This window comes from Anabrus simplex, chromosome 2 (genome assembly GCF_040414725.1).
Source record: "Anabrus simplex isolate iqAnaSimp1 chromosome 2, ASM4041472v1, whole genome shotgun sequence".
NCBI lineage: Eukaryota > Metazoa > Arthropoda > Insecta > Orthoptera > Tettigoniidae > Anabrus > Anabrus simplex.
Window position 1 is genome coordinate 1,200,760,129 of NC_090266.1, and position 18,219 is coordinate 1,200,778,347.

At 37.2% G+C, this 18,219-nt stretch overlaps 1 protein-coding gene across 2 annotated transcripts in view; it reads right to left on the minus strand.

Moving 5' to 3' along the window:
* The window catches only part of BBS9 (Bardet-Biedl syndrome 9), a 281,278-nt gene that overhangs the window by 213,421 nt on the left and 49,638 nt on the right, over positions 1-18,219 (minus strand). For both annotated transcript variants that reach the window (XM_067142194.2, XM_067142193.2), the window contains exon 3: positions 2,118-2,382. In XM_067142194.2, the coding sequence (XP_066998295.2) occupies positions 2,118-2,382 (265 nt within the window). The remainder of the gene's footprint in view (positions 1-2,117; positions 2,383-18,219) is intronic.

Sequence of the window (18,219 nt, forward strand, 5' to 3'; positions counted from 1 at the left end):
TTCCATTAATTCTGCGACCACAACTGCTGAGGTGTGTGCTGGTGCGTTGGTCGTGATGGAGAAGGACTTTCTTGTGGGCCAATCACGGGCGTTTTTCTTGCAGCTCGGTTTTCAAACGGTCCAATAACGATGAATAATATGCACCTGTAATAGTTGTTTGGTTGCTTAGCTCTTTTTATTTCACCTGACGTGGGCAGTGGCAGCACTGGTCAAGGACTCTGAGTAAGAGGAGAGTGGCATGATGGGAGTGAGTGTAAAAATGGAGGAGCTCAAGTAGACACACGTGTTTTGGCTTAATGTATTTGTTAGTTTTAAGTGATCTATAGTGCACAATAAACATGTGGTTTCATTCAGTGCAATTTGAATTATTTCGTGAGCTACCAGAGAGGTGTTGTTTGGATCAAATGCAACAATAGTTTTACCCTTTTCCAGATAGTCGATGAGGATTATCCCTTGTGAATCCGAAAAGATCACCATAACCTTTCCGGCCGAAGGAACGGTCTTCGCCTTTTTTGGTGCAGATTCCCCCTTGGTAACCCATTGTTTAGATTGTTGTTTGGTCTCAGGAGTATAGTAATGTATCCATGTTTCATCCACAGTGACAAAACAACGCTTAAAGTCCTCCGGATTCTTCTGGAACAGCTGCAAACCATCCTTGCAACACTTCACACGATTCCGTTTTTGGTCAAACGTGAGCAATCGCGGCACCCATCTTGCGGATAACTTTCTCGTGTCCAAATGTTTGTGAAAAATATTATGTACCCATTCAGTCGAGATGCCCACAGCACTAGCAATTTCACGCACCTTAACTCTTCTGTCATCCATCACCATATCATGGATTTGATCAATGATTTCTGGATTCGTAACCTCCACAGGCCGTCCAGAACGTTCAGCGTCACTTGTGCCCATATGGCCAGTCCGAAAATTTTGAAACCACTTATAAACTGTTCTACTCGAAGGTGCAGAGTCACCATAATGTTTATCAAGCTTCTCTTTAGTCTCCTGAGGCATTTTGCCTTTCATAAAGTAATGTTTAATCACCACACGAAATTCTTTTTCGTCCATTTCTTGAAAATCACTCAACTTCCTTGATTCACACGAATGCCAAACACAAAGAAATAGACCAATATGGCTGGAACTTGGTGTGCGTTCATTCAAGAGATGCTACTAACTAAGCATGACCTCGATACGCGCCGGTGGTGCCATCTCTTGGACTCTGCACGGACTTTTCAAACCACCTTCGTATTCATCTTTATCATTTTGTCTCTTCCTCTTTTCTGTGTTTATCCAGTTTTCTTTTCATCCACACTTCCTACATCAAAATTAAAGATCTTGTCAAGATGGTCCCTCAATGAGTGTCGAATCCCATCCTCCTGATTAAGCTGGGAGGCAGAAACAAGCCTGTTGGGTGCTGAGAAGAAATGGGTATAGAAGGATTGAGATTGATGAGGAGAGAGCCTATCTATATGAAGACATCAGTGAATGTAGATGTGGAGACTGTCCTTAATTTTTTGTGTTTTAATGGTTGTCTTCATCTTCTTTTCTACTGCTCGCCTTTTCCAAGGCTGACCTGCCATACTGTTTATCCTATTACTGTTCCTATTCATGTTTCTATCTTTCTATATATGACTTGATTTGTCATACACTTGTTTGTCTCCTTTCCATTACAAACATTTGAAACAACAACAAAAAAGTATTCAGAATGAATACAACAAAAAAGCAATTATGATCACCATTCCAATTCAATTATTCAAGAAAGACTAACTCTCCTTGATGAAAGGATATGACAGTTGAGAGATCAAAACTACCTTCTTGCAACAAACAGCCACTGTTTGAAACCTGGCCAATTCATGTAGGATTTAAAAAATCAAAAGTAACAACCAGTGCTTCAGATCTCATGCAAAACTGGAGGACCCACGGTGGTGATCACAATATCAAGAATTACACTGCTTGCTTTTTCCTGATAAAGATAAATCTGATCATTTAACAGCTAGAGAAAACAGTTGCTGCCAACTTCAAAAAATTTCAGTGTATGAAATGCACAAAGACAAATGAATTTTCTCAAGAAATATGTTGAGATCATTAAATTTTGAAAAGCATTATACTAAGGCTCTCACCTGTAACATTCAGCATTCCTGTTTGATGACACTGTAAGAAAGGAGTCTGTATGAGGAAAATACACAAGAGGACCAGGAAGAAGAAACATTGGAAGGAAACGTATGAAAGCAAAGGTTTCTTGTTCAAAAAAGCAGAGGGCACCATCAAGAGATTGGACACAAAGAAAGTCACGGCCGGAAACACCACCAAATGGACCTATAACCATACAGAATGCAGATCGACGCAACTGATGCTCGTATGCTAGGACTAAGCGGCTTTGGTCACCTGTAAGAAAGAAGATAAATTCCAGTCACTAACCACATTGACAGAAACAATAAAACCTGCAGTATGGTCCACATACGCAGGGATGAAACTATCGTTCATTTTCCTAAATATCATATAATGTACAGCATATATACAATTGTTCTTAAGAAATGGCATTAGATACGTAGACCACATCAGTAAACATTGCACAAATACAGAAAAAAAAAAAAGAGAACATTATCCTGTGAATTGATGCCAATTTTTAAAAATCTTAAAAAACAGCTTTTTACCCATGAAACAATAAGTCATAAGTAAAGTTTTGTGTTTTACCCATAAACAAATAGATAGAGATCTTTCCTTTCATCCCTGAGAAGAGGACTGGAACTGTTATTCATTTTATTAATTTTGGAATTTTCTAAGTTATATAAATAAATTTCTGCCAAGATCCCCAAAACTGGTGATCCCATGGGAGGAACCTGTTTTTGATAAAGATCGCTAAAGCAAAAGTAGTTATAATTTCTTTAGTCTAGATATATGGATGATGTTTTTCCAATAGTAAATGTCTCACCAATGGTAATTTCATTTTTAAATCAACTGAACACATTAGGTCCGCATGTAAAATTTACTATGGAAACGGTATCAAAGTGTACATTGAACTATCTTGACCTAAAAATTATTGGGCATGATAATTATTTCTTCTACAACATCTATAGGAAACACCCAAATCATAAATACTATAAAATGGGACACTACACATTCCAACTCTCAAAAATGAGCTACGTACTATAGAGTGGTTTACAGACCTTTCAATATTCCACTATCCCTTGGAAACCTTAACAAAGAATTACACATAATCCATGCAATAGCTAGAAGGAACAGTTATGATAAGGAATTTGTGAATAAAAATCATTTCGAAGGTAAAAGACAAACCCAAGTCTAGCTTAGTTAATGAGGCAAAATCTAAAAACGAATTCTCAACTTTAACTTTCAATAATATTAGTATCCATCATATCACTAATTTATTTAAAAAGCATGATCTCAAAATAACACGTAGAATATCCAATAAAAACTCTTCCATTTTTCACAATTCCAAATCATAGTAATTTATTAGCTTCATTTGCCCCGTATTGATAGTTCCAACATTCACAATTATAAACCTGAATTTCCCACCTAATCAATACTTTATTTATTTTTTGATGTATTTAATACATTTAGCAGTACCAGTTTCGGCCTTTATTAGAGGTCATTTTCAGCTGTTGAAGAACCTTAATTTGATTAAAACAACATGCAATAATGTTAATGCACTACTTATTTCTAAGTTTAAATAATACAATTTGTAATAAAATTTGCATCAAATTGGAGTTATAAAGGTCTAAAATTATGTCTAAAGGTTCATTAGTGAAGGGTCACTGGTATGGCCTTGATGCTCCATTGATGATTTGTACATTTCTATATTAAGACAAGTATGTATTTTGGCAGGGGCTGCCTGGCCGAGGCGGTAAAGGCGTGCTCGGTTCGCCCGGAAGGACGTGGGTAAAATTTAAGAAAGAAGATTTCCACTTCCAGAGGTGCATATGGCCCTGAGGTTCACTCAGCCTACACCAATGAGCTGTATAGGAATATCTAAAATAAAAGAACGAGAAAAGGTTTTTTTTGTTAAAGAATGTCTATATAATAGGTGTTGTGAACACAGGCGTGTTTTGACTTACTCTCCTGTTGTATCCAGCCAGTTGCTTGTGTGCTTGTCGGGAGCGTGTCGTGTACTGCTCCTTGAAAGTATATAGGAAAATATTTAAAATTTTTATTTTCACCTATTCAATACAATACAAGATGTTGGCATTTATGTTAAAACATTTTTCAAATGTGAGACATGTTTCGCCTCTTACTGTGAGGCATCTTCAGTCACTAATCAAAACCTTATAACTTTTGTCAGATAACATTACAAACACTCTACAGCTATCATAAAAATGTTCATGAAACAACTAAAAATCTAATATAATGATGAACTCATATGTAGATCACTTAATGAATAGGACGTCATTAGATGGTACAATAGTGCAGATGATGGCTTGAAGCCTTAGTCAATATTACATTTCAAATACGTAGTGGAAAGTATATAAAATCATTTCATTGAAAATATACCATACATTTAAATGATATTAAAATGGTATGTTCTTAGGCGTTACACTTAAAAATGGAGGTATCATAAAATTATAAGTGACAGTTGATGACTTAAGGCCGTAGTCAGAGTTTGAAGCATAGGTAAAATAACATTTTAATATATGGTAAATGAATATGAAAAAGATTACATTAATGAATATAAAATGTAAAGGAAAAACATTCCAAATGCAGCGTATAATTGCCCATAATGTTTAATGGTCAACAGTTCATAGGTTGTTCAGCGAGATTGTGTTGACACGAAGTTTAGAGTTGGCTTAAATTTATTTTGAGTCATCTGAGTAAGTTTGTCTCATATTTGAAAAATGTTTTAACATAAATGCCAACATCTTGTATTGTACTGAATAGGTGGAAATAAAAATTTTAAATATTTTCCTATATACTTTACGAAACTTTCAATACGGACAAAAAATTATTTTCATCACTTGTAATACTGCTCCTTGTGCTGTGAGGGCTGGTGTTTGTGACAGTAGAGGGGAAAGGCAACGGAGCAGAGAGGAGGGTTTGAGGAAGGCTTTTGGCAGGAGGGGGGGGGGGGGTGTCCTGTGGAGTCTTGATTGTGTGTTTTTGTTTCTGTTTGTTAACATTCTTTAAATAAATATTTTTTAACAGAGGAATTGTGGCATGAAAAAGAATCTTGGTTTTGTCTGTTATCTCGTTTAGATTAAAGTTTGGATTGACAAACTGGTCCATGTTGATGTAAAATTCTTCAAAGATATTGAGCAAAGGAACCTTGGAAATTATTTTCAGAATTTCCATATCGCCTTCAATATTGGAAAATTTGTGTTTGGATTCTTCTATGTGTTCCCCTACAGAAGAAAATCAGTTGTATTTAACAGTCTTTATATGTTCTCTGCAAAATTGTGCAAGAAATTGTCCTACATAAAGTTGACAGTCGCTGGGTCCTGAAGATGCTGACTGAGAAACACAAAATGAAGATGTGTGCCAGTGCTTAGACATTTTTGACCTGGTACCAAAAGGAAGGTGGTGCATTACTGGACCACATCATCACAGGGGATGAGATACGGGTGTCACATGTGACCACTGAATCCAAGCAGCAATCAAAGAAGTAACAATACACATCATATCCGACGAAAAAATGAAATTCAAGCAGCTATCTCAACTCGTATGATTATGGCAACTGTGATATTCTGATTGTCATGCAATTCAGAATAAACTGCCAGCGTGTCGTTGCTTGAAAACAATGCTAGACCCCACTCGGCAGCTCAAACACAAAATACTGAGGTTTTCATATCTGCTAGTCTGAAAACTTAATCTCCACTTAGTATAAAATGAAGTCCTCAAATTTGCATGTCTGTCTGTGATGGCAATCCAAAGATCCACTGAATGTTTTTTTTATGGAGTTTTTCCCATTCTATTAAGCATTTCTAGAGAAAGGTTTTCATACAGAAACAATCAACTATGACCAAAGGAAGCCAAGCAGTAATGATTTCAGTGAAGCAAGTTGAAAAAAAATCAGCCGTTCGTGTGCCTTTTAAGCTTAAGTTGTCCAAACCATTAAAGACACAGTACATCTATACAATAAGGGTAACAATTGTTCAGCATAAAAAGTTCTACAAAAAAGGCTTTTTTCGCTATTTGCTTTACGTCGCACTGACACAGATAGGTCTTATGGCAACGATGAGATAGGAAAGGCCTAGGAATGGGAAGGAAGCGGCCGTGGCCTTAATTAAGGTACAGCCCCATCATTTGCCTGGTGTGAAAATGGGAAACCACAGAAAACCATCTTCAGCGCTGTCAACAGTGGGGTTCGAACCCACTATCTCCTGGATGCAAGCTATTAACACATAAGCCTACATCACTATAAGTGTTTTTATGTTACAATAATGATTTAAGTGAAGCAAAATACACAATTTTAACAATTTGGGTCCAATTGGTCAATACTAAATGTTACAACTAGAGTTTCTTTTCTTTCATCCTTTTATTGGATCCGCCCTGTCTATACTTAAAAATACAATCACAAAGATTAGTGTCTATAGTAGTTCCAAGAGTATATGTTTCGAAAACCTTCAATTCTCTTCATCTGCTCACAAATTCAAAAAAACCTCTTAACGTATCTAGACCTTTAAAATTACATAATCATGAAATGAACTTACAAATACAATCTAAAAACTATGGTTGTAAGGTTCTCGTATTTCCTACATTTCACAAACACAATAAGTCAGAAATCTGATGAACGGTGTGTGAAGATCTTACAGAAAGTTACAATAGTTATGATGTTCCATACGTGCTTATATTACAAATTAAAATTTCTTAAAAACAGAGGTAGGTTTGTTCACAAAAATTACTTAAAAATACAATCTAAAAAATTTGAATGCAAGGTTCTCGTAGTTCTTACGTTTCACAAACACAGTGAATCACAAATTTGATGAACGGCGTGCGATGATCTTACAGAAAGTTATAATAGTTATGATATTCCATACGTGTTTATTTCACAAATTAAAATTTCACAAACACTGAACCACCAGTTTGATGTAATAATAATTTCGTGTGGCTATCTCTAGCCGAGTGCAGCCCTTGTAAGGCAGACCCTCCGACGAGGGTGGGCGGCATCTGCCATGTGTAGGTAACTGCATGTTATTGTGGTGGAGGATAGTGTTATGTGTGGTGTGTGAGTTGCAGGGATGTTGAGGACAGCACAAACACCCAGCCCCCAGGCCATTGGAATTAACCAATGAAGGTTAAAATCCCCGACCCGGCCGGGAATTGAACCCGGGACCCTCTGAACCGAAGGCCAGTACGCTGATCATTCGGCCAACGAGTCGGACTACCAGTTTGATGTACAAATACAAGATGATCTTCAGGTCTATGTTTAGTTGACTTTGAAACTCCACAGCCTGTTTCCAGTCATTTGACCGGCTCAGGGATGGAATGAATGAAGCCCCATCTAGCGGCGAGGATAGGAAATGTGCCGGCTGCCGAAGCCTGTCGCACTCCTCTGGGGCAATGATAAATGACTGATAGATGAAATGAAATGTGAATGGAGAGTGTTGCTGGAATGAAAGAAGACAGGGAAAACCGGAGTACCCGGAGAAAAACCTGTCCCGCCTCCGCTTTGTCCAGCACAAATCTCACATGGAGTGACCGGGATTTGAATCACGGTATCCAGCGGTGAGAGGCCGGCGCGCTGCCGCCTGAGCCACGGAGGCTTCTAGTGTTTGGCTTTACAATTACAAATAAACAGGTCTGTTGATGTAGTATAAAAATATCAATCTTATTCCCGTTTGAATCATATAGTGCCTTGACAGTTCATTGTCAAGTGATGCAATATACTTACCAATTTGCCTAATGACCTTGTTTGTGCTGGTAGTAAACAATGCATGTCCAATAACGTTTCAGTTTGCTTTCAGTTTTTATGTCTGCCAGGATGTGTGAAATTCCTCTTTTTATGTTTGAATGAGGCGGCTGCTGTGAGTCGCGTGGTGGACTTTGAATTTTTATTTTGAATTTGTGAGCTGATGAAGAGAACTGAAGGTTTTTGAAATATGTACTCTTAGAATTAATGTAGACAATTATCTCTGAGATTGTATATTTACATATTGACAGGGTGGATCCATTAAAAGAAAAAGAAACACAAATTAAGTGAATTAAGTCAAAGAAAAATGGTAGTCTGTGTGCACTTTTAGATTGTGCTGCCTAAACCAATAAATGAAATGGATACCTAACTATGAGGGTAAAAAAAGTCACCGACAGCATATAACTACCTACCTTTAACACATAACCCACTATAACTATGTTAAAGTTTGCAGAAAAAATTTCAAATTTAAAAAAAAACTTTTTAAATTAGATAATCATTCTCCAAATAAACTGTTTCTTCTCTTCAAGTAAGCAATGTAGATTAAAGTGTAATTAACAGAATATTATTTTCATCTATACTTTTGGAGATATCCTTTTCATTTTTTCGGACATTCTGAAATATGGAAATGAAAATGACCACCTTCAGAGCGGCTGAGTAGACTGCAAGCCAGCACGCAGTCTATCAATGGCTTCGGCCAGTGCTTGTTAAATATGCTAAGATACAATAATTAATAGCTTTCCAGTGAGTCTGGCCAGGTAATTCCTGCTACGGTAATGAAGTAGAACACACTGCCAGCGACTCTACACCGAGTATTGGGTGGCGGGAAATTACTCAATCCCTGAAGGAGCCAGCAGCTTCGGGCGGATGAGCTCTTTCAAAAGAATGGTGGTCCCTTAATAGGAATTTGTCATCATGAACAGGGAACACTTTACTACTCTGGCAGTGATCCACAAAACTAACCACTGGAATGGAGATGGAATTCTTACATCATCTAAATACAGAAAATATGCCAGGACATTGTATCAATTTCAGAACAAATGATGATTTTACAGATTCAAAATCAGCCTTTCAACATCAACATTATTACAAGTATATGGTCCTACAGCAGACAAAGCTTATGATGATGAAGTCGAGGCATTCTATGAGATGCTGAGCAATTTATATAACAGACAGATAATTTTGGGTGATTTCAATGCCAAAATTGGATAAGGACAAAGATTTGACTTGGTGGGCGACTATGGTCTGGGTGTAGCTAACAACAGGGGAGATAGGCTATTCAAATTTTGTCAAGATTGAAATTTAAAATGGTTAAACCAAAACAAGTTTCAAACAGAATGGATACTACAAAACTATAAGATACTGCAACGAGACAAGCAATTAAACAAGAGTTGAACAGTAACATACTCACAAATGTTGATAACACACAAACCCAGTGGGAAATACTGAAAAACACATTGGTTGGCATTTGTAGAAAGCATTTAAGGACAACAGAGGTACAGAAGAGGAAGAAATGGATGACGGACGAGATACTGAAGCTGATGGAATAAAGACAACTAGCAAAATGCAATATAAAGGATTATCGGCAGATACAAAAATAAATTAGAAAAAAAATCAAAATAGCTACAGAAAAATGGAAGACAGAAATGTGCAAAGAACTGACCGACATAAGTGAAAAACATGATAACTTCAAACTGCACAAGAAGGTCAAGGAGATAATACGGTTATACAAAAAAAAGAGTCAACATCAGCCACTCTTTGTGACAATGCCAGCAGACCCATTCTGGATGAGCAGGAAATCACACACACTTGGGAGAAATACATAAATAAAATGTTCGGGGGTGGGTGACAGGGTCAGAGTATGAAATTCAGTACTGCTGTTGGCCCAGAATTAATAAAGGACAAACTGATGCATACTCTAGCTTTAACTCCTAATAATAATGCACCAGGTCCCAGTCTGAATCCAGCTGAACTCTTAAAACTGATAACAGAAGACAATATTGATCAGATCACCTACCTCTTTAACACAATATACAGTACAGGAGAAATGCCATGTGACTGGCTACAATCATCTCCGTACCAAAGAAATCACACCCAGGAAAATGTAATCATTACCATCTCATAAGTCTAATGACCCACATGCTGAAGATATTTCTGCATTTTATACATAGACACATCAGAACAAAGCGTGAAATGGACATGGACAACAACCAAATGGAGTTCAAAAATGGCTTTGGTACCCAAGAGGCATTGTTTAGTGTCAATATTCTCCTTCAAAGATGTATTTGCATGTTTCATTGATTATGAGAAGGCATTCAACAGAGTCAAACATGAAAAACTATTGAGATTCTCCAGCAGAAACGCTTTGACATAAAATACATCCACATTGTACAAAATCTTTACTGGAACCAGCGAGTCACAGTCGAGATTGGACGAACAAGAACTTCAGAGATAAGTATCAAAAGAGCAGCATGCCAAGGCTGCATACTTTCACTGCTCCTATTCAACCTCTATGCTAATCACATCTTCAAAGAAGCCTTGCATGATACTGAGCTAGGTATGATAGTAATGATAGTGATGGAGTCCATCATAAACAATATTAGATATGTAGATGACACCCTAATTATACGAAACACCATTGAAAATTTTCAAGGACTGTTCAGCAGAATTCATCTCCGTGGATTAAGAATACCACAAAAAACATATTGTGATCTTTCCTACTTTTATAAACGCCACTCAAACTTATTCGTCTACTAATGTCATTCCACGCCATCACTCTATAGAGAATAACATCATCCGCAAAAAGCCTTACCTCCGATTCCATTCCTTTACATATATCATTTATATATATAAGAAAACACAAAGGTCCGATAATACTGCCTTGAGGAATTCCCCTCTTAATTATTACAGGGTCATATAAAGCTTCACCTACTCTAATTCTCTGAGATATATTTTCTAGAAATATAGCAACCCATTCGGTCACTCTTTTGTCTAGTCCAATTGCACTCATTTTTGCCAGTAGTCTCCCACGATCCACCCAATCAAATGCTTTAGACAGGTCAATCGCGATACAGTCCATTTGACCTCCAGAATCCAAGATATCTGCTATATCTTGCTGGAATCCTACAAGTTAAGCTTCAGTGGAATAACCTTTCCTAAAACCAAACTGCCTTCTATCGAACCAGTTATTAATTTCACAAACATGTCTAATATAATCAGAAAGAATGCCTTCCCAAAGCATACATACAATGCATGTCAAACTTAATGGCCTGTAATTTTCAGCTTTATGTCTATCACCCTTTCCTTTATACACAGGGGCTACAATAGCAACTCTCCATTCTTCTGGTATAGCTCGTCCGACCAAACAATAATCAAATAAGTACTTCAGATATGGTACTATATCCCAACCCATTGTCTTTAGTATATCCCCAGAAATCTGATCAATTCCAGCCGCTTTTCTACTTTTCAACTTTTGTATCTTACTGTAAATGTCATTGTTATCATATGTAAATTTTATTACTTCTTTGGCCTTAGTCTCCAACTCTATCTCGACATTATCCTTGTAACCAACAATCTTTACATACTGCAGACTGAATACTTCTGCCTTTTGAAGATCCTCACATACACACTCCCCTTGTTCATTAATTATTCCTGGAATGTCCTTCTTGGAACCTGTTTCTGCCTTAAAATACCTATACATACCCTTTCATTTTTCACTAAAATTTGTATGACTGCCAATTATGCTTGCCATCATGTTATCCTTAGCTGCCTTTTTTGCTAGATTCAATTTTCTAGTAAGTTCCTTCAATTTCTCCTTACTTTGACAGCCATTTCTAACTCTATTTCTTTCCAGTCTGCACCTCCTTCTTAGTCTCTTTATTTCTTTATTATAATAAGGTGGGTCTTTACCATTCCTTACCACCCTTAAAGGTACAAACCTGCTTTCGCATTCCTTAACAATTTCTTTAAACCCATCCCAGCGTCTGTTTACATTTTTATTTACCGTTTTCCACCGATCATAGTTACTTTTTAGAAACTGCCTCATGCCTGCTTTATCAGCCATATGGTACTGCCTAATAGTCCTACTTATACGACCTTCCTTTCTATCGCATTTATTTTTAACTACCACAAAAACAGCTTCATGATCACTAATACCATCTATTACTTCAGTTTCCCTATAGAGCTCATCTGGTTTTATCAGCACCACATCCGGGATATTTTCCCCTCTGGTTGGTTCCATCACTTTCTGAATCAGCTGTCCTTCCCATATTAACTTATTTGCCATTTTTTGGTCATGCTTCCTGTCATTCGCATTTCCTTCCCAATTGACATCTGGCAAATTCAGATCTCCCGCTACAATCACATTTCTTTCCATGTCGTTTCCCACATAGCTGACTATCCTCTCAAATAATTCTGAATCTGCGTCAGTGCTACTTTTTCCTGATCTGTACACTCCAAATATATCAAGTTGCCTATTATCTTTAGAAATGAGCCTTACACCTAGAATTTCATGTGTCTCATCTTTAACTTTTTCGTAGCTTACAAATTCTTCTTTCACCAAAATGAACACTCCCCCCCTCCCACCATTCCTATCCTATCTCTACGATACACACTCCAGTACGGTGAGAAAATTTCTGCATCCATTATATCATTTCTCAGCCATGATTCAACTCCTATTACAATATCTGGTAAATATATATATATATATATATATATATTAAATTACTTAATTCTATTCCTTTCTTTACAATACTTCTACAGTTCAACACTAACAATTTTATGTCATCCCTACTTGATTTCCAGTTCCCTGTTCCCTTATCACCACTCCCTAGGCCGTCCCGTTTCCCTGAATGTACTTCCCTATTACCCTACCAAACAGATTTCCTAACTTATACGTACCACTGCGGTTTAAATGAAGGCCATCTGAGCGCAGATTCCTATCTCCTACCCACCCATTAGGATCTAGAAATTTCACTCCCAGTTTTCCACATACCCACTCCATAGTCTCATTTAAATCCCCAATCACCCTCCAGTCAGTATCCCTCCTACACAGTATTCCACTAATAACAATCTCCGCTTTCTTAAACTTCACCCGTGCTGCATTTACCAGATCCCACACATCTCCAACTATGTTGGTACTTATATCAGCTTGCCTTACGTTGTTGGTACCAACGTGAAACACTACCACCTTCTCCTTCCCCTCCTCTCTCTCTTCTACTTTCCTCAACATCTGCCTCAACCTAATTCCTGGATAACATTCTACCCTGGTTCCCTTTCCTCCACACACTTTCCCCACGTGTCTAACGATGGAATCTCCCATGACCAGAGCCTCAACCCTACCCACCTCATTTGATCCCCTCCCTCCCTGGTCAGCCCTATCTTTCCTGATAGCTGCAGAAGCTACTTCCTCCTCCCTTTTCTCCTTCCCATGACCCTGTTCCACCTGTCTTTTCCTATCCTCTACTCTACATTTCCCTTTCCTACCTTTTCCCTTCCTCCTACTTCCATGCATCTCAGCAACAGTTCCCTGTCCCTCATCTTCCCTCTGTTGTTCTACCTGGAGTGACTCGTACCGATTTCGCACAGACACCTGTCCTGAATTCTGATCCTGAATAGAGCCCTTGGCCTGCAATCTCCTTCCCCTTAGAACATTAGACCACCTGTCTTCTACAACTCCTCCCTTTCCTTCCCCTCCCTCTTGTACACCTACTGTAACCTGTACATTGTTTGAGGGAGTCCTATCTTCCTTCCTGTCTTCTGTGAGAATCCTAATTATCTCCCTCAAACTTTCCAACTCCTCCCACATACCCCTCAATGCCTCGCCACACCCACAGTTCGTACACTCGCGCTCCTTAGCCATTCTTTACGGAAAAAATTAAATTAAATATAAAATAACTTATTTGCAAAAAATAAATGAATGGAGGGATATATTGTCTGGGATAGTACTCAAAGATCACACAATAAGGTAATTAATATATGACTACACTACAATACTACTTAGTCGTGCTCTATTTTTTATCCTACAACCCCTAACAGGATAAAAACTGCTGTTAATTACCGAGTATCAAAAGTAATACACAAGAACTACACAATTCCAAACTGCAATTAAGCCTATCCTAATTACAACAACAGTATTTTAGTATGAGTTTCTACGGATACCTCCACTACACCAGTACTACACAAATATTCTACAATAATAAAATAAGCACACTAAATTCTAATAGGATATTACTCGTATACTACTGTACAGTACACTACAGTAATTTTTAAACTACTTTCAGACGTATCCTAATTACAATACCGGTACCGTATGTCACTGCTAAGCACAAACAGAAATGAAATTTGCAAGAACTACTGTACTCAAAGATTACCGACGAAGCTAAATGCTTATACAAATTATTATTAGTATTACGGTCTAATACACACGAATATAGCAGGCAAGATACGACACTATCTAAATGTACTGTAGCTATACTACAATGTATCTACACTACCGGTACACTACACTGAGTTTATTTAAATGCTTAAGTAGCAAAAGGATTGCCGTACACGAAGAAAAACACGAATATAACTGGCTAGATATTATCTAATATATTACCGGTATACCTTATCTTCACTACAATTCTACTGAAATGTGGTTATGCGATTATTAAAGCTGGTGGATTACTAATATTTTCCCTACTCCACGGGACGGAGAATAACAGTGTCCTTAATTAGGCCTACTGAAAAATACTAGGTTGTCTACAATAATTTCTCAAATATTTCTATCAAAACTACTCCTACTACTTCAGGGATTTGAACTGCAATTACTGGGATATATGAAGTTTATTATTATTAGCTAACCGCTCATAAATACTGAAAGATCGAGGGAGCGAAATATAAATTACGGATACTTTAACTACCTACTCAGAAGTGCAAATGATTGGAATACAAAGTCAGCTGATTTTTATTTATATTTACTTGACTACACTACTCCCTTTGTTCACGACTGTAGCCAACAATGCAATATTTGAATATGAGTTTAAAGACATGTACTTTTTGTTTTGGGAAAATCCACGTAAGGAGAGTAAAAATAAGTGAAAAATGGGTTAAATCCTTTTTTATGAGGATACATCTCGAAAACTAAAGATGTTACAGGCGTGAAAATTCGTAGATGAAATCTCCTTTGAAAATAAAGAAACATAGTTTTTGTTTTCAGAAAATTCACTTAAGGGGGTTAAAAGCAGTGAAAATGGGGTCATTTTTAAAATGAGTATATCTTAAAAATCTAATATTTTTTTACAATTGGCTTAACGTTGCACCAATACAGATAGGTATTATGGTGATGATGGGATAGGAAAGGAAGTGGCCGTGGCCTTAATTAAGGTACTACCCCAGCATTTGCCTGGTGTGAATATGGGAAACCATGGAAAACATTCTTCAGGGCTGCTGACAGTGGGGCCCAAACCCACTATCTCAAAGACGCAAGCTCACAGCTGCACACCCTAACCACACGGCCAACCAGCCCGGTCTCAAAAAATCATGTTACAAATTAAAAACTGGTATTTGGAATCTCTTTTAAAAATTAAAAAAAACATGTGTTGCTTTATTTTCAGAAAATGCATTTAAGGAGGTAAAAAAGGATGGGAAAAGGGGTTGAATTCTTTTTATGAGGATACCTACATCTCAAAAGGTGAAGAGGTTACAGACGTGAAAATTTGTATGTGGAATCTCCTTTAAAAAAAAAAAAAAAAAAAAAAGGGAAATAGGTATCTTTGTTTTTTGGTAAATCCACTTAAGGGGTGAAAAGAATTGACAAAGTTGGTAAATTCTTACAATGAGTATACCTACAGTATATCCCAAAATCTTAACATGTTACAGATGTGAAAATTGGTATTTAGAATCTCCTTTAAAAATAAACACATATTTTTGTTTTCAGATAATCCACTTAAGGTGGAGGTGGGGTGGGGGGGTGGCGGGGGTTGATAAGAAGTGAAGTAAGAATTGGTTTCTTTTTATGAAGATACTTATATCTCAAAAATTAAAGATGTTACAGGCATAACAATTATTGGTATCTGGAATTTCTTTTAAAAATAAAGAAACACAAATTTTTGTTTTCGGAAAGTCCACTTAATGAGGGAGGTGGTGAAAAGAAGTGATGGAGTTGAATTCATTTTATGAGGATACATATATCTCAAAAACTTAAGATGTTACGAACATGAAACTTGGCACCTAGAATCTTTTTTACAAACAAAGAAACATGTATTATGTTTCTTTGTTTTTGGAAAATCCATTTAGGGGGTAAAAAGAATTGAAAAAGTGGGTAAATTTTTAAAATGAGTAGTTCTACAGTATATCTTATAAACTTAACAGATTACAGATGTGAAAATTGGTATTTGTAATCTTCCTTAAAAATAAACATAAAGGTTGATTTTGTTTTTTGAAAACTGACTTGATTAGGGGGGGGGGGGGTGAAAATAAGAGGAGGAGGAGGAGTTGAATTCTGTTTATGAGAATTCATATATCTCAAAAACTGAAGATGTTACAGACATGAAAATTGGTATTTGGAATCTCCTTTTAATTTAAAGAAAAACTTTTTTCTTGACAAGTGGGTGGAGGTAGAAATAAGTGAACTAAGAGTTGAATTCTTTTTATGGGGTTATCTTAAAAGCTGAAGATGTTACAGACGGGAAAATTGGTTTCTGGAATCTCCTTAAAAAATAAAGAAACAGGTATTTTTTGATTTTTGAGAAAATTTACTTAGGTGAGTTGGAGGGGGGGGATGACTGATATAGGGGTTGAATTGTTTCTATGGGGATACTTATGTCTCAAAAACTGAAGATGTTACAGGCGTGGAAATTTGTATTTGGAATCTCCTACAAAAATTAAGAAACACTTATTTGTTTTGGACTTGAGAGAGGACTGTTTCTTACTTGTACATCTGTGTTGCACGTTCCAGAATTAGCAGAATTAGCTCTGCCCCAAAAGGCAATACCACAAACGTGTTTTATAAGGAGGTTGTGGGGTAAATGAAACTGAATTTCATGGTGAGTTTTTATACTTAGGGCTTTTCAGATAATGCCTCATGCAGTACCAAGGAACGATTACTTTCATCAAATTTCATAATCTGCACAAGCAAAGCCATGGTTAACAGCTAGTCTACCATACTGTCACAACCATAGATGAGTCTGGTACTTCACGGGAAGCTACACTTTGCTCTGGCCTGTGCCATTTATATACATATAAGAAAACATAAAGGTCCAATAATACTGCCTTGAGGAACACCCCTCTTAAATCATTACAGGATCAGATATTCTCCACCTGCTCTAATTCTCAAAGTTCTATTTTCCAAAAATTTAGCCATCCATTCACTCATTCATTTGGCTAGTCCACTCACCCTTATTTTCGTTAATAGTCTCCCTGGATGTACTCTATCAAATGCCTTGGAAAGGTCAACAGCGATACAGTCCATTGATCTTGTGAATCTAAAATATCCGTTATATCTGATGCTTGTTGTTTTAAGGGGCCTAACATCGAAGGTCATCGGCCCCACCGTTATATCTTGCTGGAATTCAGTAAGTTGACTCTCAGTAGAATAACTTCCACCAAAACCCAAACTGCCTTCTATCAAATCAGTTAGTAATTTTGCAAACATGTCTAATACGCAGTAGAGGTCCACTGTAGTGAGTATGGCATATAGAAAGAACTCCACTGTAAGAACAGTTTTTTCTGTCCCTTGAAAATTCCTATATTAAACTGTGTATTATCCTTCAGTTACACCAAGATATTATGAGCGATTAAGCATGTGTAATTTGTTCTGTTATCAATATTTATGCACACCAGCAAATATACTGGATGCGATTGATGATCTTCGGTATACTTTTATCGCTATGTACACTAGCGAGCTCTCTCAACAACATTTGAACTCGAAGATGATGTTGAGTCGATTAGTAATACTCCTTGACTGGTGATCTGTAAACACAATTCGAAATGCTATTTTTTTTAAATTTCTTTTTGCTATTTGCTTTACGCTGCACCGACACAAGACAGGTCTTATGGCAACGATGGGATAGGAAAGGCCTAGGAAGTGGAAGGAAGCGGCCGTGGACTTAATTAAGGTACAGCCGCAGCATTTGCCTGGTGTGAAAATGGGAAACCACGGAAAACCATCTTCAGGGCTGCCGACAGTGGGGCTCGAACCCACTATCTCCCGATTACTGGATACTGGCCGCACTTAAGCGACTGCAGCTATCGAGCTTGGTCAATTCGAAATGAAAGAGAACAAGTTTCCATAAGAAATGCGTAAATAACATGGCTGAATGCAGTAGTTAACTCGTTAGAAACAAAGGCTGACAAAAATGATCACTTAATTGTAATGCCATGTA